At 43.4% G+C, this 25,609-nt stretch overlaps 1 protein-coding gene across 1 annotated transcript in view; it reads left to right on the top strand.

The window, feature by feature from the left end:
• Nucleotides 1-25,609, top strand: part of LOC106562773 (activating signal cointegrator 1) — a 73,636-nt gene that overhangs the window by 28,421 nt on the left and 19,606 nt on the right. Inside the window, exon 11 of the mRNA XM_014127773.3 lies at nt 6,007-6,109. Within this exon, the coding sequence (XP_013983248.2) occupies nt 6,007-6,109 (103 nt within the window). The remainder of the gene's footprint in view (nt 1-6,006; nt 6,110-25,609) is intronic.

The raw sequence follows: 25,609 nt of genomic DNA, 5'->3' as shown, positions 1-25,609 counted from the left end.
GGTGACATCACCAGGCAGTAAATGAGTTAATAGACCAATACGAGAGTTCCAGACCTCTCTGCCAATAACAGCTACTTTTCACTTTTCCCCTCCCCACTCAGAACACAGTTCTAGATAAATTATTGCTTGAGCAATCTTTGCTAAGAAGTTATTTTTGCTTCTTTTTGACCATTTCATTGACTACAATCACAGTAAGGTACTTCATTTTTACCCAGAAATGATTTGATATTGAGATAAAAATGACTGCATTGGACCTTTTTTAAAGCTTTAATCTTTCATTAAAACAATAACAAAGTGGTTTTGTTAAAAAGCTGAGGGATAGGCCTGGAGAAATGTAACATTGGAGAAACAAACATTGGAGGTCATATGTTGGGTTCTGATGGGGTGTGACAGTTGAACTAAGCTCATGAGACACAAGTTATGTTCTTAAAAACAATTGTATAAAATGACTATATAGCACTTAATGGATAAGTCAAAAAATGTATGTAGCAACTAATGATTTTACAAACACTTATCCACAGCGACTGACAGTTAGTGCATTCATATTAAGATAGCTAGGTGAGACAACCACATCACAGTCATAGTAAGTACATTTGTCGTAAATAAAGAGATTATCAGCCAACTCGGAGCTAGTAGGAAAAGTAAGTGCAATGTTGTTGTTTTTGGGGGGTATGTAAGACTGAGATGTGTTATTGAAGATACTGAAGAGGAAGGATTTCAGATGTTTTCAGAGGATTGGCTGGGAGGCTGCTGTCCTAGCATCAGGGGGAAACTGGTTCCACCAATGGGGTGCCAGGACAGAGAAGACCTTTGACTGGGCTGAACAGGAGCTGTTTCAGTTGACAGTGTTTCAGTTCAGCAGTTGAAAAGGACAATGTTAGCTTTCATTATCAATTGTGTCATAGTTACAACTCGGAACCATGTCTTGCGTGCGCTAACTAGCTACTCCATTTATGTTAGCGTTAACAGTCAGTCTGCCAGGAGAGACTATGTAATAAGTCCTTTTATAATTATCCACATAAAACAGCCTTTGTTCTTCAGATAAACTTAAATCAACACCAGAGGTCCCAGTATGGCTGTATTGGAAATAAAAGTCCTCATGTTTAGCCTGGGTATGTAGCTGTGTTTTAGCAGTCGAGGGGACTGACACAATGGAATAATTGAACGACCCTCCTTGCCGGCTCGGAGCTCCTAATAAGCAGACATGTCTTTCCTCGGCTTGAGGGTATTAATAATGTAAAAAATAAATGAGTTGGTGTTGGACACTCTTAGATTATTCATGTGCACTCTCCTACTTGACACCGGTTGATTCTGTGGGTGAAGGAGAGTCTAATACAGCAGTTTCATATTGATTTGGATTACTTTCTCACAATATTCTTGTGGTGAAAGTTGTGGCAATGAAGATTTTCAGCCATTTAACAGAAATGTGTTATGCTACTGAAGGAGTGTTGTCAGCTTCTTGGCAATTTCAGACTTGTTTGGGTGCTTCGTGTTACTAAAGCAAATGGTTTATAAAGCTAGAATCCTTAAGGTGGTCAGTCACTTTGTTCTTCAGGATGTCTGCCCTCTCCAAATACTTCTCTTTACTAGTTTTTCCACGACTCCTCGACTTTGTAATTTGTTCAAAACATTAAATGTAACACATTTTAAAAGATTTCCTAGGAGCAGTCCGAATAAACGGCTACAAAGCTACAATCAGCTGGATGAGAATGAATGAATGGGTGGAACAAGAATGACTATATTGAAGCTCAGTGATCTGAAAAGCCACCCTCCACCACCATCATTTATTTTAGCTTGAAGTGGATTTGCAGTGAAGACACAGGTCGCTGGGGCCTGATGTCTGGAGAGTTAACACACTCACCTCCAGACATGACCCATCAACGGGACTCAGACCAGTCCATCTGTTTCTTTATTCTCAGTGTGAAACCAGCCTTGACAAGCCTCTACTTAGTATTTGGTGTTTTTCACCCACTCTCTCTCTTTTTCTGTCTTTGTCTCTCTCCGTCTCTCTCTGTTTCTCTCTTTCTCTTCTGATTTCTCTGCCTCTTCTCTCTGTCTCTATCCATCTCTGTCTCTCCCTCTCTTCCCACCCTCCCTCTTTTTCCCACCCTTTGTTAAAAGCCTCCTCCACAGCTCCCTGCTCCTGTGGCTCAGTAGCTCCCTGCCAATGAAGGCATTTTTATTGGGCTGAGATTGAGTGCAGCCAAGCGGGGCCTGACCAGGCAGGGCCAAAGCCACAGCCACACAGGCCCATTACCACCACCGCTGCCGCGCTGCGCCTGGCCTCAGAGAGAGAGAGAGAGAGAGAGAGAGAGAGAGAGAGGAGATTGCTTGTCTCTGCCTCCCCTAATTGCCGACAGCAGCTGAAAAGGACCAGGGAGAGTGAGAGGGGGGAGGCAGAGCAAACAGTATTGGTTTGTTCACCAGTTATAGACAAGCAGCATGGACCCATATAGCTTATAGGGCTCTTGCTGTTCTGTTAGAAGCCCAGAGCTGTGTTTTTCTGTAGTTTTGGGCCGTGCAGGTTGGAGTTCACGCTAGTTGTTGATCTGAAGTAACTTTAGCAGTTACCCACTTGTGATTGAGGTTTGTGTTTGACGAGGGTGAACTGCTCCTAGATCTGTGCTGAGGGCCAACTTCTATCCCGTGTCTTTGTGAGGGGACATATCTGGGCGCAGCCTTTGGGGGGCCTTGGTGTACTTTCTCTGCCCCTTGAATGATCCTGTAATATCCTCCTCACCTGCCAACATCCCCATCCTGCAGAGTATGTCTCTTGTCTCCAATGGACTCTGAATTTCATATTATTACAGGCGCTTATTGTTGCAGCCCGCTGGCAATATCCCAGCAAATTGAAAAGAATGGGCCGTTTATTAACTTGGCTGAGGCGGATGGCGAGGCTGCAAGCCATTTTTTTTCCTTCCTTTTTTCCCACTGTGTTTATAGGGGGTTGTGTTTTCATTCAAGAGCCTCTCTTCTGAAATGTCTGTACTGTAGGGAAGGTGGCTAACCCACCACTCAACACCTGAGAAACTATTATTAAAGAGCTGCAGTACATTGAGCCGCGGAATCCTTAGCAGACTGAAGACTCTCAAAGAAGAGCTAGCTAGTTCACTGTGTCCTCTCCTTGAACACGCAAAAACACTTTTTTAATGAGGGTATCGTTGCAAAACTAAAAGAAGGTGCCTGTAACATTGCTGAGAGAGTTGCCATTGTCAGTGAAACCATAGCAACATTGGCAGCAGTCAAACCTGGCGGTGCCCGCTTGTTAACGATTTGGAAATTCTCCCAACTGTTGGAAGAGTTGCACATATTGGACACATCTTCCCAGTGTTTGTGACTGTGAGAGAATTAGCACAAAACTAGCAATTGAATACTTGAACCAGTTTGAGGTCCAATCTGCCCTCATGTTTTCATCAACACTAAGACATTTGCATGATTTGAGACAGAAGATTTCGAGAACCTAGACTCAACCTCAATGTTTTTTTATATACTTCCTTTGTTGGGGTGCAGTTTAATTTAAAACATTAGGGCAAACTGTACAAATGTGGCTCTTAATTAAAAATGTCAAACCTTCAGTGCGTACGTTATCAGAGAGGTTTTGGAATATGGAACAATGAAGGCTTTTATGGAGTCAGTTTTATCCCTTTGTTAGCGTGTGTATTTTGACCTCATTAGATCATGCCTGATGCATTTGGAGTGTTTGAGTGAGCCGCGGCACTGCTATGGCCCAATGTTTCATGCCTTTTTGATTAACATGGTATGGAAACAATTAGACTCGGGGAGGGGAGGCAAAGCCGGCTCGATTCAACAGCTTTAAATGCTAATTGGCTAATGGAGGATGAAAGAGCGGGCGACCGGCTGTGTTTTTGACATGAGCTCACTCAGACGCTGGATTCAGCTGCTCTCAATTCATCCGAGTTTAGACGGACCACCACAACCACCATTTTGTTTTCCTTTCAAAACCTGGATAAATACTACTACTGCTGAATGTGCTTACAGACTCCCAAGTTAGCTTTATGTGAGAGCACGCATCACAGCAGGCGAAAACACATGTAAGGGAAGCATTTAACGTCTTCTGTAAGGGACTGGCTGCACCGGTCTTGAAAATACACCTCCCCCATAGCCAAGTGAGAGATTTACGGCGCTACTCTCCCACTTTAAAAGAGAAGCACTCAAAGGGTGAACCTCACACTTCGATACCGGAGTGTCATTCAGAGTCGGACTGCAAAACACCATCACCACTAGTGTGTTTCTATCGGGTTCTACAACAAGCCGCCACTGTGGAATCCCTGTTGAGCTTCAGAGGGTGTTCAATGATGTTTCATCACATGCGGTTATTACAGTCAGTTCAGCGTTGACTGGGATGTGTAATAAGCAGCCCATCACCTCTCCCAGTTTGTCAGGAACCACACAAACTGTCTGTCTTGTCCATTCTCCTAAAAGCCCTGGATTTGTCACAACCTTCAGTGCTGCTCTTAAGAGAGACAGAGGGGGTGTAGAGGAAAGAAGCGAGCCGTCATGAAAAGCCGCCGCTTCCTGATTTCGCAGAGATGCAATCACAGCACTATCTGATAGACGTGCTGGAGGAAATTGGATGAGCTGAGAGCTGCTACACCTGGACAGATTGGAAAGATGACTCCTTTGTCATGAAAGTGTCAGTCAATTCCCCCTACTGTCACCTGAACAACCAATCAGAGGGAGGGAGAGAGGTTTCTTCTTTTCAGGGCTCCATGCTTTGCAGTGAGTGTTAATTAACAAAAAATAAGATGTTTTATTGTCACATACACCTGACAGGTGCAGTGAAATGTGTTGTTTTACAGGGTCTTCCATAGTAGTATGGCGCACCTGGAGTAAATTAGGTTTAAGTACCTTGCTCAAGGGCACACCGGCAGAGCTTTAACCATGTTGACTCTGGTTTTCGAACCAGCAACCTTTTGGTTACTGGCCCAACGCTCTAACTGTTAGGCTACTTGCCACCCTATCTACGTATCTACAGTACTGTACTGTCTGGAGATAGGGCCTGAAAGAGATGTCATATGGTGTAAATAATAAAACTGTCACAGTAGAGATGATTACATCTGTAATAACAAGCTACAACATCATAATACCTATTTGGTAACACTTCATTTGAAGGATCCATACTAAACCATTTGTAAGGCATTTACAGTTTGCTCACCATTTATAAACATTACTCCCACATGTGTAAATGTTAGTAAGCTAGTTATTCAGACATGAATATATATTTCCTTTAACATCCTGTGTTGTGTGCTTGTTTTTGTTTTTGACCAGGTACTGCTGGAATGTCTACCAATGACATGTCCATCTTTTTGTGAGAAATTACACTGGTCACTCAATAGATTTATGAAGTATTTTTAAAGTATTAATAGGACTCAATTTAGATTAGGGACTGCAAAAATAATTTACTAATGATTAGAAAATGGTTTAATAATGTTGGAGTAATGATTAATAAATGATGAACACACAATTTATAAATGCCTTCTAAATGGTTTATTATGGAACCTTATAATAAAGTGTTACCAATGATTTAATTTCCCCCACATCCAACCCCTCCCTCTTTTCTCAGAAGATGTCTTTTTTAAATCATGTTACATAGAACAGATGAAGATGTATGTAGAATGATGAAGATGTATGTAGAATGATGTCATGTTGCATAACCTCTTTGGTGACAGTGGTGTCTCAGTGTCGTGTTTGTTTCATAGAATGTCATGACAAGTTACAAGGTGTTACGTCACCCTTTCGACAGGGATGTTGAGATTCCATGTGAACATGCTTCACTTAAAAACTGAACCCTTTATACCAGGTTATATTGCTTTCAGGTCTATGGTATTACTCTGATAATAACAGGTTCTATCTACCTGTAGGTTCTCTGTCATTACTGACCAGGATGTATTGGTCTAACAGCAATGAAGGTTCCCAATGTCACCACTCCTGTCTGTCCTTAGGAAAAGCAGTGCTCTGACTGTTTCTGTCTTGTGTTTCCCGCAGTTTCCTCAGACATGCGAGGAGTCTGGCTCTCCGTTCGTCTTCATCTGCACCAATCCTCAGGAGCTGCTGGTGAAATTCCCCATGAAAGGGAAACATAAGATCTGTAAGTGCTGCGTCTTTCTGTGTCGCAGAGTAGATCCCAACGAGTCTGGTTTAGCTTTCTGTGTCGCAGAGTCGATCCCAACGAGTCTGGTTTAGCTTTCTGTGTCGCAGAGTAGATCCCAACGAGTCTGGTTTAGCTTTCTGTGTCGCAGAGTAGATCCCAACGTGTCTGGTTTAGCTTTCTGTGTCGCAGAGTAGATCCCAACGAGTCTGGTTTAGCTTTCTGTGTCGCAGAGTAGATCCCAACGAGTCTGGTTTAGCTTTCTGTGTCGCAGAGTAGATCCCAACGAGTCTGGTTTAGCTTTCTGTGTCACAGAGTAGATCCCAACGAGTCTGGTTTAGCTTTCTGTGTCGCAGAGTAGATCCCAACGTGTCTGGTTTAGCTTTCTGTGTCGCAGAGTAGATCCCAATGAGTTTGGTTTAGCTTTCTGTGTCGCAGAGTAGATCCCAACGAGTTTGGTTTAGCTTTCTGTGTCGCAGAGTAGATCCCAACGAGTCTGGTTTAGCTTTCTGTGTCGCAGAGTAGATCCCAACGTGTCTGGTTTAGCTTTCTGTGTCGCAGAGTAGATCCCAACGAGTCTGGTTTAGCTTTCTGTGTCGCAGAGTAGATCCCAACGAGTCTGGTTTAGCTTTCTGTGTCGCAGAGTAGATCCCAACGAGTCTGGTTTAGCTTTCTGTGTCACAGAGTAGATCCCAACGAGTCTGGTTTAGCTTTCTGTGTCGCAGAGTAGATCCCAACGTGTCTGGTTTAGCTTTCTGTGTCGCAGAGTAGATCCCAACGAGTTTGGTTTAGCTTTCTGTGTCGCAGAGTAGATCCCAACGAGTTTGGTTTAGCTTTCTGTGTCGCAGAGTAGATCCCAACGAGTCTGGTTTAGCTTTCTGTGTCGCAGAGTAGATCCCAACGAGTCTGGTTTAGCTTTCTGTGTCGCAGAGTAGATCCCAACGAGTCTGGTTTAGCTTTCTGTGTCGCAGAGTAGATCCCAACGAGTCTGGTTTAGCTTTCTGTGTCGCAGAGTAGATCCCAACGAGTCTGGTTTAGCTTTCTGTGTCGCAGAGTAGATCCCAACGAGTCTGGTTTAGCTTTCTGTGTCGCAGAGTAGATCCCAACGAGTCTGGTTTAGCTTTCTGTGTCGCAGAGTAGATCCCAACGAGTCTGGTTTAGCTTTCTGTGTCGCAGAGTAGATCCCAACGTGTCTGGTTTAGCTTTCTGTGTCGCAGAGTAGATCCCAACGTGTCTGGTTTAGCTTTCTGTGTCGCAGAGTAGATCCCAACGAGTCTGGTTTAGCTTTCTGTGTCGCAGAGTAGATCCCAACGAGTCTGGTTTAGCTTTCTGTGTCGCAGAGTAGATCCCAACGAGTCTGGTTTAGCTTTCTGTGTCGCAGAGTAGATCCCAACGAGTCTGGTTGAGCTTTCTGTGTCGCAGAGTAGATCCCAACGAGTCTGGTTGAGCTTTCTGTGTCGCAGAGTAGATCCCAACGAGTCTGGTTGAGCTTTCTGTGTCGCAGAGTAGATCCCAACGAGTCTGGTTTAGCTTTCTGTGTCGCAGAGTAGATCCCAACGAGTCTGGTTGAGCTTTCTGTGTCGCAGAGTAGATCCCAACGAGTCTGGTTGAGCTTTCTGTGTCGCAGAGTAGATCCAAACGAGTCTGGTTGAGCTTTCTGTGTCGCAGAGTAGATCCAAACGAGTCTGGTTGAGCTTTCTGTGTCGCAGAGTAGATCCCAACGAGTCTGGTTGAGCTTTCTGTGTCGCAGAGTAGATCCCAACGAGTCTGGTTTAGCTTTCTGTGTCGCAGAGTAGATCCCAACGAGTCTGGTTTAGCTTTCTGTGTCGCAGAGTAGATCCCAACGAGTCTGGTTTAGCTTTCTGTGTCGCAGAGTAGATCCCAACGAGTCTGGTTTAGCTTTCTGTGTCGCAGAGTAGATCCCAACGAGTCTGGTTTAGCTTTCTGTGTCGCAGAGTAGATCCCAACGAGTCTGGTTTAGCTTTCTGTGTCGCAGAGTAGATCCCAACGAGTTTGGTTTAGCTTTCTGTGTCGCAGAGTAGATCCCAACGAGTTTGGTTGAGCTTTCTGTGGGGGAACAAAATTCTCACACAAGCGCTGCATGTACACACATACACACACACTGTATACACACAAACAAACATAGGTCTTGTGCAAAAATGAACATGATTCGCAAAAGATTTAAAAAAATATTAATGCGCTCACAAAGTCTCTCAAAGAGCAATCTGTAAAGACAAGATGTTGATGTCAGGTTGCCCAGGGGATGTGGGAGACTGTAGCTACTGTAGTGTCAGTGTTGTCAGTGTATGGTGTGATTTCTAATAGGTCAGAGCACATTCCCCCGCTGTAGCTGGGACTGTAAAGTGATGTACCTGCAAGCTCTTTTGTTCATATTTCACAAACTCCTGAGACATGAAGGGTTGTTTATGTCCCCCTCTCCCGTCTCCGGTCCTTCAAGATGGATGGCGGGTATTTGGGAGATTCAAGGTAAAAGACTAGCACTGCCCTTGATCAGAAGGGGAGGATTTCAGTTGTATTGTGAAGGGGTGAACTCAAGCAACAGCCCAGAGGGTTAAGGTGCTTATGCTCATAAAAAACAACAGTAACAGTAACAACAGTAACATTTATATTTTGGATGCACTATCCCTTTAATAATTAAATAATGCCTTATTACCTTTATATTGAGTGTAACCTATAAGGTATCCTTCTAGTCCCCAGACAGTTAATTTCTAGCACACTATTGGACCTGTCATCTCCTCCCCTTTTATATCCAGCTAGTATTTCACCCTCTATTACTCTGCAGCCTCTGAAGGCTCAGAACCATCTCCAGGGAGACCACCTGTGAACCCCACACAAGCGCTGGTGGGGGGTGGGGTGGGGGGGTTCTGTGAGTCAAAGGGGGGGGGGGACCTGCTGTTAGAAGCTGGCCTAGTATTTAGAGGGTTAGCTGCTGGAGCCAAGCGGACATTCTGTATCTATTCACAGTGAAACTCTCTGTCACTCTCTGTCTCTCTCTGTTTCTGTGTCTCTCCCTCGCTCTCTCAATTCAATTTAATTACATTTCAATTCTCTCTCTCTCTCAATTTAATTCAATGTAAATTCTCTCTCACGATTTAATTCAATGTAAATTCTCTCCCTCTCTCAATTTAATTCAATGTAAATTCTCTCCCTCTCTCAATTTAATTCAATGTAAATTCTCTCTCTCTCTCTGTCTCTCTCTCCCTCGCTCTCTCAATTCAATTTAATTACATTTCAATTATCTCTCTCTCCCTCTCAATTTAATTCAATGTAAATTCTCTCTCTCTCTGTGTGTCACTCTTTCTTTCTCTCTCTGTGTGTCACTCTTTCTTTCTCTCTCTGTGTGTCACTCTTTCTTTCTTGTCCTCCGCTTGGGTTCCCTCCCTAACACACAGTGTCAAGGGGCTACTGCCGCCACTCTCGTTCAGAGAGGCCGAGTGGGACTGTTCGTCACCCCTCCACTGTGCTAGACAGGAAAGGACCTCTTCTCTTGTCCAGCTAGCTGCCTCAGACCTGACAGGGCAGCAGAGCGGTGGAAGGATTAGCCAGTGTCTGCTTACTTAAAGGTCTGCTAGTAAACTGTTTATGAACGTCGTTGTATACTTTGACTTATTTAGAAACAGTTTACTAATAAACAATTTCCTATTAAACAATTTACTAATGAAAACTATTTACAATTAAACTATTAAATTATTTACCATTAAACTATTTACTAGTAATCTATTCAATATTAAACTATTTACTTTTAAACAATTTACTAATAAAAACGATTTACTATTAAACTATTCACTATTACATGATTTACTATTAAACAATTAACTATTAAACTATTAAACTATTTAGTATAGCAACCTATTTACTATTAAACTATTCACTATTAGTTGACTACTATTTTATGACTAAACTATTTAGCTTTAGAATGACCCCCTGTCCACCAAGCAGTATTGCATTCATAGCTGGTACCCATGGAGAGAGGAGAGGTGTTGTGGTAAATATGGGATATAGGAACCAAGAGAGACGGGTCATAGACGGGTCACTAGAGTGGTCATTAGACTGGTCACTAGACTGGTCACTAGACTGGTCATTAGGGAGAGACTGGTTATTAGACTGGTATTAAGGGAGAGGCTGGTTATTAGACTGGTATTAAGGGAGAGGCTGGTTATTAGACTGGTCATTATGGAGAGGCTGGTTATTAGACTGGTATTAAGGGAGAGGCTGGTTATTAGACTGGTCCTTATGGAGAGACTGGTCATTAGACTGGTATTAAGGGAGAGGCTGGTTATTAGTCATTATGGCGAGACTGGTCATTAGGGGTCCTGCAGAGTAGTGACATTTAGAAGGGGAGAATGATGGGAATTCTTCATTGTAGTTTGGATGGATGTTCAATGTAATATACACTGGACAGAGCCCATTGCGGTGTAGATGGATGTTCAATGTAATATACACTGGACAGAGCCCATTGTGGTGTAGATGGATGTTCAATGTAATATACACTGGACAGAGCCCATTGTGGTGTGGGTGGATGTTCAATGTAATATACACTGGACAGAGCCCATTGTGGTGTAGATGGATGTTCAATGTAATATACACTGGACAGAGCCCATTGTGGTGTGGGTGGATGTTCAATGTAATATACACTGGACAGAGCCCATTGTGGTGTGGGTGGATGTTCAATGTAATATACACTGGACAGAGCCCATTGTGGTGTAGGTGGATGTTCAATGTAATATACACTGGACAGAGCCCATTGTGGTGTAGATGGATGTTCAATGTAATATACACTGGACAGAGCCCATTGTGGTGTGGATGGATGTTCAATGTAATATACACTGGACAGAGCCCATTGTGGTGTGGGTGGATGTTCAATGTAATATACACTGGACAGAGCCCATTGTGGTGTGGGTGGATGTTCAATGTAATATACACTGGACAGAGCCCATTGTGGTGTGGATGGATGTTCAATGTAATATACACTGGACAGAGCCCATTGTGGTGTGGATGGATGTTCAATGTAATATACACTGGACAGAGCCCATTGTGGTGTGGGTGGATGTTCAATGTAATATACACTGGACAGAGCCCATTGTGGTGTAGGTGGATGTTCAATGTAATATACACTGGACAGAGCCCATTGTGGTGTAGATGGATGTTCAATGTAATATACACTGGACAGAGCCCATTGTGGTGTGGATGGATGTTCAATGTAATATACACTGGACAGAGCCCATTGTGGTGTGGGTGGATGTTCAATGTAATATACACTGGACAGAGCCCATTGTGGTGTGGGTGGATGTTCAATGTAATATACACTGGACAGAGCCCATTGTGGTGTGGATGGATGTTCAATGTAATATACACTGGACAGAGCCCATTGTGGTGTAGATGGATGTTCAATGTAATATACACTGGACAGAGCCCATTGTGGTGTGGGTGGATGTTCAATGTAATATACACTGGACAGAGCCCATTGTGGTGTGGGTGGATGTTCAATGTAATATACACTGGACAGAGCCCATTGTGGTGTAGATGGATGTTCAATGTAATATACACTGGACAGAGCCCATTGTGGTGTGGATGGATGTTCAATGTAATATACACTGGACAGAGCCCATTGTGGTGTAGATGGATGTTCAATGTAATATACACTGGACAGAGCCCATTGTGGTGTGGGTGGATGTTCAATGTAATATACACTGGACAGAGCCCATTGTGGTGTGGGTGGATGTTCAATGTAATATACACTGGACAGAGCCCATTGTGGTGTGGGTAACTGCATGTGTGTGTGTGTACATAGATCAATGTGTGTTTGCGTGTGTCTGTGTGTATGTTTACAAACTGGGGACTTTCCTCTGATTGTACCCATTCATCCACACACTGTAACGACCCCGGGCCAACCACTTCTGTCAGCACTGAAGGTCGCTGAAGGTCACCCCGGCTGTTCAGAGCTATCAAACAACCTGACATGTATCCCCCCCCCCTCTCTCTCTGTCTCTCTGTCATTCTTTCTCTCGCTCTCTTTCCTCCTCTCTCCCTCCCCTCTTTCTCTCTCTATTTCTCTTTCTCTATTTCTCCCCTCTTTCTCTCTCTCTGTCTCACTCTCTCGTGAGATACTGCGGAGTGCTGATCCAGACCCTTCATCTGCTTGCTGGCTACGGCACATGTTCCAGTCTCTCCAGTTACCAGCCTTTAGTGTCTAACTGATCTCCTTAAAGAGTGTGACCCAGTCATCCTGAACACCTCTCCGTTTCGCTTGGTTTCATTAGGACACTATTCACTTAGCTTTATGTGCTTCGGATGACATGTGAGGTGAAAATCTGGTCTATTCTCTCTCTTCGCTCTTTCTCTCTCTCTCTCTCTCTCTTTCTTTCAAACACACACACACACACACACACACATCATATAAGTAGCTACATCAGATTTCTCACAACACTTGCGTTTGCGATGAAATGCGTTTGGATACTTTACATGCCCGGGGAAGAAAAATGAACCTGTTTATTTGTACATTGTGTCAGCGAGGTGTGAGTGAGTACCACAGACAACTGTCTCTGAGAGTACGCTTCCTTGTTTGCCCTGCGTTTACTGCCGTGTACACAAAGAGCCCCTTCCAGCTGTCTTGTCACAATGCCATTTGCATCCATGTTGGTGAATGCATTGACAAGCACTGCAATATGTATGGCTGCCACCCCCTAGGTTACACATACATATGGAAGTGGTTTGATAATCCCACTGAAGTGAAGTGGGGGGGGGGGGGATTTGCTCCAGTAACCATCCTACCTCGCGGTTAGCTCTTTGTTTTACCACGTTGAAAACACAGTGCCATGGGATTGAAACAGAGAAAGCCAATTAGCTTAACCAGCGTCCAGCTTTTTCTCCCGAGGTGGTCCTTGCATTTTTTACCTCTTTTTAATCCTCCGCCGGGAGACTGAAGAGGTTAGCGAGAGAAGAAAGTCCTCTTCTTTTGGTTATTTATTTATTCATGGAACCATTTAATATTCATGATTTTTCCAGGACTATCTGGCTGCGGAGGGGAATTTACTGCTCTGGAGGCGACGGACTGGGGACAAAATCACGTTTTAGCTCCATTGAGCTTTGTGGATGAAGGGAAGGGAAAAAAGAGAGAGGGGGAGGGAGAAAGAGAAGGAGAGGAGGGTTTATGTGCTCTCCAGTAAATGGGAGGTAGGCCTGTAAGGTGACAGGCTGTGTTTATTACTGATCTGTCAGCCGGTTAATAGGTAGAGGAGAGTGGAGCAGAGCAGCTCATATAGAGGCCAGGCTGTAACTGCATGGCAGGCAGAGAGTGAGCTCTCAGCAGTGGTCTGGATTCATAGTACTACTCTGGCAGACCCAGTCTTCAAGGTTGCTTCCACAGTCCCAAAAGAATAACCCCATCGCTTTCTCTACATTCTCGACCGACATTCTCTCCCAGACTTTATTTTCAGTTTCCCCCTCTCCCTCGTATAACAGGCAGAGAGAGCTCTTAACAATGGGACTCAATGAAAGTACTACTCTAACAGAATCAAAGATGGTACTACTCTAACAGCCAATGATGGTACTACTAACAGAGCCAATGATGGTACTACTAACAGAGCCAATGATGGTACTACTAACAGAGCCAATGATGGTACTACTAACAGAGCCAATGATGGTACTACTAACAGAGCCAATGATGGTACTACTAACAGAGCCAATGATGGTACTACTAACAGAACCAATGATGGTACTACTAACAGAACCAATGATGGTACTACTAACAGAACCAATGATGGTACTACTAACAGAACCAATGATGGTACTACTAACAGAACCAATGATGGTACTACTAACAGAACCAATGATGGTACTACTAACAGAACCAATGATGGTACTACTAACAGAACCAATGATGGTACTACTAACAGAACCAATGATGGTACTACTAACAGAGCCAATGGTGGTACTACTAACAGAACCAATGATGGTACTACTAACAGAGCCAATGATAGTACTATTTTAACAGAATCAAAGATGGTACTACTCTAACAGAGCCAATGACGGTACTACTAACAGAACCAATGACGGTACCACTAACAGAACCAATTATGGTACCACTAACAGAACCAATGATAGTACCACTAACAGAACCAATGATAGTACCACTAACAGAACCAATTATAGTACTACTGTAACAATACCAATGATAATACTAACCTAACAGAACCCATGATGGTACTACTTACGTAACCAATGACCGTATTACTCCAACAGAACCAACGATAGTACTACTTACGTAACCAATGACAGTACTACTAACAGAACCCATGATAGTACCACTAACAGAACCCATGATAGTACCACTAACAGAACCCATGATAGTACTACTCTAACAGAACCAATGATAGTACTACCCTAACAATACCAATGATAGTACTACCCTAACTATACCAATGATAGTACTCCTAACAGAACCTGTGATAGTACTACTAACAGAACCTGTGATAGTACTACTAACAGAACCTGTGATAGTACTACTAACAGAACCTGTGATAGTACTACTAACAGAATCTGTGATAGTACTACCCTAACAGAACCCGTGATAGTACTACTTACCTAACCAATGATAGTACTACTAACAGAACCCATGATAGTACCACTAACAGAACCCATGATAGTACCACTAACAGAACCCATGATAGTACCACTAACAGAACCCATGATAGTACTACTCTAACAGAACCAATGATAGTACTACCCTAACAATACCAATGATAGTACTACCCTAACCCGTGACGGTACTACCCTAACAGAACCCGTGATAGTACTACTTACCTAACCAATGATAGTACTACTAACAGAACCAATGATGGTACTACTAACAGAACCAATGATGGTACGACTAACAGAGCCAATGATGGTACGACTAACAGAGCCAATGATGGTACTACTAACAGAGCCAATGATGGTACTACTAACAGAGCCAATGATGGTACTACTAACAGAGCCAATGATGGTACTACTAACAGAACCAATTATAGTACTACTCTAACAATACCAATGATAATACTACCCTAACAGAACCCATGATGGTACTACTTACGTAACCAATGACCGTATTACTCCAACAGAACCAACGATAGTACTACTAACGTAACCAATGACAGTACTACTAACAGAACCCATGATAGTACCACTAACAGAACCCATGATAGTACTACTCTAACAGAACCCATGATAGTACCACTAACAGAACCCATGATAGTACCACTAACAGAACCCATGATAGTACCACTAACAGAACCCATGATAGTACCACTAACAGAACCCATGATAGTACCACTAACAGAACCCATGATAGTACCACTAACAGAACCCGTGATAGTACTACTAACAGAACCCGTGATAGTACTACTAACAGAACCCATGATAGTACTACTAACAGAACCCATGATAGTACTACTAACAGAACCCATGATAGTACTATTAACAGAACCCACGGTAGTACCACTAACAGAACCCACGGTAGTACCACTAACAGAACCCGTGATAGTACTACTAACAGAACCTGTGATAGTACTACTAACAGAACCTGTGATAGTACTACTAACAGAACCCGTGATAGTACTACTAACAGAACCTGTGATAGTACTACTAACAGAACCTGTGATAGTACTACTAACAGAACCTGTGATAGTACTACTAACAGAACCTGTGATGGTACTACTAACAGAACCTGTGATGGTACTACTAACAGAACCTGTGATGGTACTACCCTAACACAACCCGTGATGGTACTACCCTAACACAACCCGTGACGGTACTACCCTAACACAACCCGTGATAGTACTACTTACCTAACCAATGATAGTACTACTAACAGAACCAATGATGGTACGACTAACAGAACCAATGATGGTACGACTAACAGAACCAATGATGGTACTACTAACAGAGCCAATGATGGTACTACTAACGGAGCCAATGATGGTACTACTAACAGAACCAATTATAGTACTACTCTAACAATACCAATGATAATACTACCCTAACAGAACCCATGATGGTACTACTTACGTAACCAATGACCGTATTACTCCAACAGAACCAACGATAGTACTACTTACGTAACCAATGACAGTACTACTAACAGAACCCATGATAGTACCACTAACAGAACCCATGATAGTACCACTAACAGAATCCATGATAGTACCACTAACAGAATCCATGATAGTACCACTAACAGAACCCATGATAGTACTACTCTAACAGAACCCATGATAGTACCACTAACAGAACCCATGATAGTACCACTAACAGAACCCATGATAGTACCACTAACAGAACCCATGATAGTACTACTCTAACAGAACCAGTAATAGTACTACCCTAACAAACCCATGATAGTACTACTTACGTAACCCATGACAGTACTACTTACCTAACCAATGACAGTAATACTAACAGAACCGGTGACGGTAATACTAACAGAACCGGTGGCGGTAATACTAACAGAACCGGTGACGGTACTACCCTAACAGAACCGGTGACGGTACTACCCTAACACAACCTGTGATGGTACTACCCTAACAGAACCCGTGATAGTACTACTAACATAACCGAACCCGTGATGGTACTACCCTAACAGAACCCGTGATGGTACTACCCTAACAGAACCCGTGATAGTACTACCCTAACAGAACCCGTGATAGTACTACCCTAACAGAACCTGTGATGGTACTACTAACACAACCTGTGATGGTACTACCCTAACACAACCTGTGATGGTACTACCCTAACACAAACTGTGATGGTACTACCCTAACACAACCTGTGACGGTACTACCCTAACAGAACCCGTGATGGTACTACCCTAACAGAACCCGTGATGGTACTACCCTAACAGAACCCGTGATAGTACTACCCTAACAGAACCCGTGATAGTACTACCCTAACAGAACCTGTGATGGTACTACCCTAACAGAACCTGTGATGGTACTACTAACACAACCTGTGATGGTACTACCCTAACACAACCTGTGATGGTACTACCCTAACACAACCTGTGACGGTACTACCCTAACAGAACCCGTGATGGTACTACTAACACAACCTGTGATGGTACTACCCTAACACAACCTGTGATGGTACTACCCTAACAGAACCTGTGATGGTACTACCCTAACACAACCTGTGATGGTACTACCCTAACAGAACCTGTGATAGTACTACTAACATAACCGAACCTGTGATAGTACTACTAACATAACCGAACCTGTGATAGTACTACTAACATAACAGAACCTGTGATAGTACTACTAACATAACCGAACCTGTGATGGTACTACTAACATAACAGAACCTGTGATAGTACTACTACATAACAGAACCTGTGATGGTACTACTAACATAAATAACCGAACCTGTGATAGTACTACTAACATAACAGAACCTGTGATGGTACTACTAACATAACCGAACCTGTGATAGTACTACTAACATAACAGAACCTGTGATAGTACTACTAACATAACCGAACCTGTGATAGTACTACTAACATAACCGAACCTGTGATAGTACTACTAACATAACCGAACCTGTGATAGTACTACTAACATAACCGAACCTGTGATGGTACTACTAACATAACCGAACCTGTGATAGTACTACTAACATAACCGAACCTGTGATAGTACTACTAACATAACAGAACCTGTGATGGTACTACTAACATAACCGAACCTGTGATAGTACTACTAACATAACCGAACCTGTGATAGTACTACTAACATAACCGAACCTGTGATAGTACTACTAACATAACCGAACCTGTGATGGTACTACTAACATAACCGAACCTGTGATGGTACTACTAACATAACCGAACCTGTGATGGTACTACTAACATAACCGAACCTGTGATAGTACTACTAACATAACCGAACCTGTGATAGTACTACTAACATAACAGAACCTGTGATAGTACTACTAACATAACCGAACCTGTGATAGTACTACTAACATAACAGAACCTGTGATAGTACTACTAACATAACCGAACCTGTGATGGTACTACTAACATAACCGAACCTGTGATAGTACTACTAACATAACCGAACCTGTGATAGTACTACTAACATAACCGAACCTGTGATAGTACTACTAACATAACCGAACCTGTGATAGTACTACTAACATAACCGAACCTGTGATAGTACTACTAACATAACCGAACCTGTGATGGTACTACTAACATAACCGAACCTGTGATAGTACTACTAACATAACCGAACCTGTGATAGTACTACTAACATAACAGAACCTGTGATGGTACTACTAACATAACCGAACCTGTGATAGTACTACTAACATAACCGAACCTGTGATAGTACTACTAACATAACAGAACCTGTGATAGTACTACTAACATAACCGAACCTGTGATAGTACTACTAACATAACAGAACCTGTGATAGTACTACTAACATAACCGAACCTGTGATGGTACTACTAACATAACCGAACCTGTGATAGTACTACTAACATAACAGAACCTGTGATAGTACTACTAACATAACCGAACCTGTGATAGTACTACTAACATAACCGAACCTGTGATAGTACTACTAACATAACCGAACCTGTGATGGTACTACTAACATAACAGAACCTGTGATAGTACTACTAACATAACCGAACCTGTGATAGTACTACTAACATAACCGAACCTGTGATGGTACTACTAACATAACAGAACCTGTGATAGTACTACTAACATAACCGAACCTGTGATAGTACTACTAACATAACCGAACCTGTGATGGTACTACTAACATAACAGAACCTGTGATAGTACTACTAACATAACCGAACCTGTGATAGTACTACTAACATAACCGAACCTGTGATGGTACTACTAACATAACCGAACCTGTGATGGTACTACTAACATAACCGAACCTGTGATGGTACTACTAACATAACCGAACCTGTGATAGTACTACTAACATAACCGAACCTGTGATAGTACTACTAACATAACCGAACCTGTGATGGTACTACTAACATAACCGAACCTGTGATGGTACTACCCTAACGGAACCCGTGATGGTACTACCCTAACATAACCCGTGATAGTACTACCCTAACAGAACCCGTGATAGTACTACCCTAACAGAACCCGTGATGGTACTACTAACACAACCTGTGATGGTACTACCCTAACACAACCTGTGATGGTACTACCCTAACACAACCTGTGATGGTACTACCCTAACTGAACCTGTGATGGTACTACCCTAACAGTACCCGTGATGGTACTACCCTAACACAACCTGTGATGGTACTACCCTAACAGAACCTGTGATGGTACTACTAACACAACCTGTGATGGTACTACCCTAACAGAACCTGTGACGGTACTACCCTAACACAACCTGTGACGGTACTACCCTAACACAACCTGTGACGGTACTACCCTAACACAACCTGTGACGGTACTACCCTAACACAACCTGTGACGGTACTACCCTAACACAACCTGTGACGGTACTACCCTAACACAACCTGTGACGGTACTACCCTAACACAACCTGTGACGGTACTACCCTAACACAACCTGTGACGGTACTACCCTAACACAACCTGTGACGGTACTACCCTAACACAACCTGTGACGGTACTACCCTAACACAACCTGTGACGGTACTACCCTAACACAACCTGTGACGGTACTACCCTAACACAACCTGTGACGGTACTACCCTAACACAACCTGTGACGGTACTACCCTAACACAACCTGTGACGGTACTACCCTAACACAACCTGTGACGGTACTACCCTAACACAACCTGTGACGGTACTACCCTAACACAACCTGTGACGGTACTACCCTAACACAACCTGTGACGGTACTACCCTAACACAACCTGTGACGGTACTACCCTAACACAACCTGTGACGGTACTACCCTAACACAACCTGTGACGGTACTACCCTAACACAACCGGTGACGGTACTAGTCTAACAGAACCGGTGACGGTACTACCCTAACACAACCTGTGACGGTACTACCCTAACACAACCTGTGACGGTACTACCCTAACACAACCTGTGATGGTACTACCCTAACACAACCTGTGACGGTACTAGTCTAACAGAACCGGTGACGGTACTAGTCTAACAGAACCGGTGACGGTACTAGTCTAACAGAACCGGTGACGGTACTACTAACAGAACCGGTGATGGTACTAGTCTAACAATACCAATGATAATATTACTAACAGAACCCATGATAGTACTACCCTAACAATACCAATGATAGTACTACTCAAACAGAACCAACGATCGTACTACTGAACAGAACAGAACCAGTGTCCAAGGCTCCTTTGCAGTACATCCACTTCTCTCTCCATCTGCTAAACCCTTCTGTAGTATTGATCGGGCTCAATGCTGTGCTGTGTAGGCGGTGTGATTAATATCCTTGATTAGGAAGAGATTACCCTGGTGTGGGGAGTTAGCGCTGGCCCTGCTACAATTCATCGCACTTAGACTGCTGCCTTGTTTTTGTTCATTTGTCAGGTCAGAAATCAAGGATCAATCGCTGGTTTATTTGCCTAGTTCAAGTAGCAATGCGGGGTGGGGATGTTATTATGGACACTTTCAATCTGACTGGTCACAGTCGTTGACATTGAGTGGGCAGCGATTGGCATCATTTGTTTACAGATTCTGTGTCTGATTGTGAAGAATTGTGTTGTTAGTAGTAAAAGGACTGTGAAAACGGTTGTGTGACATGATCCACTTGGAACCGTGATTGCCGTATCGTAATATATTTTCTGTCGTGGTATGTATTGTGAGCTTACAATACTTATCCCTACTATTTCATGCACCCACTTTTTTTAAAGCAATTCAATTCATGTATGTATTATTTATAGAGTTGTTTTGATTCACGCGTAGTGTGGAAATGTTCATGTACAAACTGCATGTTGTGTTATTTACAGCGGGCTGTGTTGGCCCCACTGTGTAGCCAAAGCATCAAAATCCAGACTTCAGTAAACTGTTTACCCAACATGCTCATTCACCACATCTGGCAGAAGGATCAACATTACTCAAGTCCTTCATCAGCTTTCTGTCTCCAACCTGCCTGTCCTGAATACAAAAAAGCATGTGGCTACTTGTGATTCTCACTCACTTAAAGCCTCTTCTCCATTTTGAGAAGACCAACGCAATAGCTATTGTTGTCATGGAGACCGCACAGTCCATGTTTAACGGGCTGTTTTTTTTTTACAGTCCAAGAGAAGACTATGCAAACAGTGAGCTGTGTATGCCCTGTGTGGTTGAGCAGTGATCCAGCAGTGACTCCAAACAGACCATGACTCCAGTCCTCATTATAACAGTAGGACGGACCACCTGAGGACCGAACATAAATAATGCAGAGAGAACCAGAGTTCTGCCGCCACCACCTCGCTGACAAACCCTTCCCCCTCGACCACATGGTTGAACCCCTAGCCCTGGAGGGCATGGTAAAGACATCCCTTACGACACCATACCACACCGTTATGACACTCTATTCCTGTGAGTGACGTATTTTCTACCTCCTCTATATGGGGTTTCCTATGGATGTGGGCAAGGGCCAGCAGCTTTGGCTCTGAAAAATAACCCGCAGCAAAAAAATCTAATTCTTTATCTACATTTGATCATAATTTCCTCCGACAGTCGCAATGAAAAGTGTGAGATGAAAGAGTTGAAATTCCAATGAAGAGGTAATGACCATGGCGAGTCGATAGTGATATTGGTCTTTCTCTGCTGTGTGTTTTCCCCATCTCCCGTCTGTATGTTTAGCTTGGTCTCTCTTAAAATGTACACTGTTTCCTACTTTGTTACCAGAGGCAAGGGCCCTTGACTCACTGCCACCAGCCTCTGCCAAGACAGCCTTTTTAAGCTGTGATAAAAAATTTACGAGAGAGAGAGAATGCTATGGTGGAGAACAGAGGCCACATTCGGAGAGAAGCAGCTGCTCCCTGATAGCGGTTGGAAGGTCTCCTCAGTACTCGGCAGTGTTCTGCTCTCCCATGCCCACCATGAATATTGCATTAGCCCACTACAGGGCCCCTTGTGTTTTCCCCCCAAGAGAGGAGAGGAGAGCAGCCATGGTACTGAAGCGTACGAGGAGTCAAGCCCACACTCCCCCACACCGCCAGGCCCATCCACATTTAGCTTGCACAGGCAGACGCTCCAAACTCCAGACCAGCTTTCCATCAGCATAATCTCCCAGACTGACTCAGAGGACTCCTGTCTCATAATGTGTCAACCTCAATTATATTAATGTGCGCACCCGAGAAAAATGTCTGACATTTGCTGGCATTTACAGGACGAGTAACTGTTTTCTGGCTGGTGTTTTTTGCTCAAGCTGAGTCGTCTTAGAGGCCCTTTTGAAATGAATAAACCACATATTGGCTCTGTGATGACCCGTCTCCCACTGATTAGCTAAAGAAACAAAGCTATGGTAAATGGCAGCACCGAGGCCACAATTATGTCAAAATACAATTTTTTTTTGTTCATATAATCTCCACAGCAATTGAAAATTGGCACCTCTTTGAACAAGGTCAATGATGGTACAAGTGAAGAGGCCATTTTGAGAGGCTAGCCTAGCTGGCTGTTATTAGCCATTAGCTTAATTCCCTGGCCTTTAAACACAAACACCTGGAGGCCAGGGGCAGTCCTGACTGTGAGGTCAGCCCCTGTTAAGCTGAAGCTTTTGTCTCGCGAGCTCCCTCCTTCCCCCCCTCATCCTCCTCCTCCTCCTCCTCCATAGTGTTTCATTAGTGTTTCACCGACTCCATTACCCTGCTGTAATGTGCACTTAGCTGCCTAATCTCCATGCGGCTGACATGTGACTCCCCCAGTGCACTTTGCACACCTTCTCTCATTTGATCAGGGGACATCCTCTGAGAATGCCAATCTACTGGTTAATGCAGAAGAGGCATGTGTTCCTTTCTTGCTATCACTCAACCTTCCTGTCGCTGCACTCTATCGCACCCCCGCCTTAATTCTTACGTAATTTTTAAAATTCTGTCCTATTTCCTCATTGCTGTTTCTGCTCAAGGTGTTATTTTCAATGCTAATGAGGCACAGCAGCGAGCAGCGGTTTGTGGCGAGGCAAGCTGAAAAGATGGTGATATGCTAATAAAGACGGTTCAAACACGAGCGATTCTCCTCAATAAAGCTAAAGCGCTACATGCTGTTATGCTTGAGGTCAATGTGTTCACTTCAGCACCGTTCTTCACTTTTTCCTACAACCCATGAGACCTGCAAATGGAGGACCAGTAATTGAAGAAAGCGCATACTTTCTCAAGACAAGCACTTAAAAACAGTTCAAGGGTTCAAACTACCTTGAAGAGGTAAACAACTTGTTCTGGGTTTTGTTGAAGGCATAGGTTTTGCCTGTCCATCTGTGTTTACCTCAAGGGCTTATGTTGTCTCTATGCATCATGCTTGCTAGCACTGCTGCACTTTGCCCACTCTCACTGTGAGCACATGCCCAGCCACTAGCCATAACTCTCTCTGGTAGTCTAGGAGATGTGCTGATCTGTCCAAGCTCTTGGATAGGTTTGGAATTCCATTTGTAAGGGCGGCAGGTAGCCTAGCAGTTAGAGCGTTGGGCCAGTAACCGAAAGGTTGCTAGTTCGAATCCCCGAGCACCAGGGTCGCCGTTGATATTGGCAGACCCTGGCCGTGACCCCACTCTCCAAGGGTGTCTCGGGGGGAGTTGGGATATGCACAAAAACACATTTCTATTTCACACCTGCCTGTATATGTACATGTGTGAAATAGGACAAATATAAGCACCTAATTATTATTATAAGCCCCCAGCAATTAGGCCAATGTTTCTGGCCTTCCCTATCGCTAATTAACTGGAACCAGCAAAGCTTTCCTCTGAATCTCGACTGGGTTGTGTGTCTTCCAACAGATCTCATGTCCCAGTTTAGTATCCCACACAGTTTTTCACACCAGAGATATAGCCGCCGATCGAGACCGTAATCACTGGGAAATATCCCATCTTTTCCCTCCATTTTGACAGTTCACATTGCAGAGATGTACAGCTCACCAGCCTGTGCATCTGAAAATAATCTCCTTCGTCTTGACTTGTCAGAACAAAATGTGAGAACCCAGAGGGGTTCTCCACTGAGTCAGCGATGAGGGAGGGAGATGTCAAAGACGTTGTGGCTCTATTTCAAACCAGTTCCACCTGCAGGCAGCTTTCGCTAAGTAGTTCCTGTTGTTTAGCTCGCCACAGCTAAGGCCAATGAAAAGAATGCCGTGACAAGAGCTAAAGCAACGACTAAGTAAACTGATTAATGCGTAACTGTGAGCAAAGTTGGCCCCAGGTAGTAAGCTACATCTGTTACAAATGACTTCATAGATCTATGGAGAGAGACTGGCATGATGTCAGCTAGCCTCACTGCAGGTGTTTAGCTTCAACCTTATGTTATTAGCTTCACTGTTTTGCTAATGGGAAGAATGTATTCAAATAATCCTTTTGCTTGTAGTCTGTAGTCACCCACTTCTTTTTTAATTATATGGATATGCATGCATGTACTATCTCAGTCGGTAGAGCATGGCACTTACCATGCCAATGGTCTTGAGTTGGATTCCCCCTGGGGCCACCCATATGTACAAATGTATGCATGCATGACTGTAAGTTGCCTTGGAGAAAAGCATCTGCTAAATAACATATTATACTACTATGGCATCTACTTTCCTTTCCCAGATTATTCCATTATTATTATTATTATTATTATTATTATACTATTAAGTAGCACAACTTGTCACCAAAGTTTCATCATATAAACGAATATATCAACTTTAGCCCTAAAGACTCTTTAGTTCTACTTTACACTTGTGGCGTTAGGCTAGTTGTTGCATCTCTGCTAATGTCTGTTCTAACCAACTTAGCCCAGGATCAGGGACCTGAGCAGGATAATCCCTCGTCTGGCTCCACCCCCCCCCCCCCCCCCCTCCACATTGGGCCAGCAAGCTGTCTTTGTGCCATGCATCCTGAGTTGGCCTGAGGTGTAGAAACAACACCCCTTTCCTCACTTTATGGCTATGCTAACATCTTTTAAAGCTAGAATCCTTGGTTGCTACATCCACTTTTGGACTTATAAATGAATGATATATATACCCATTGATTCTTGAAGACTATAATGTGTACAGTAAATGCCTCATGAGCTTAGTTCAACTGTCTTACCCCATCATAATCCAATATAAAAACTTGTTTTACGCCAATGTTTGTAAACAACGTAAATGCAAACGAACAATGTACAGCTTCAAAACATAGTTAAAACTATACATTTGGTATCATGGATGGTCAGTCCTTGCATCCATAGCTCTGTCTATTAATTTGAGAGTGGTTACATTTCTCCAGCCCCATCCCTTAAATTTGAGAAAAAACAAGGGGTACAGAGCACGCTTTGTTATTGTTTCAATTAAGGATTCTAGCTTTAAG

Source organism: Salmo salar, chromosome 11, assembly GCF_965601325.2.
Source record: "Salmo salar chromosome 11, fSalSal1, whole genome shotgun sequence".
NCBI lineage: Eukaryota > Metazoa > Chordata > Actinopteri > Salmoniformes > Salmonidae > Salmo > Salmo salar.
Note: the sequence above shows the minus strand (reverse complement) of the source record. Positions and strands in the feature narration are given on the sequence as shown.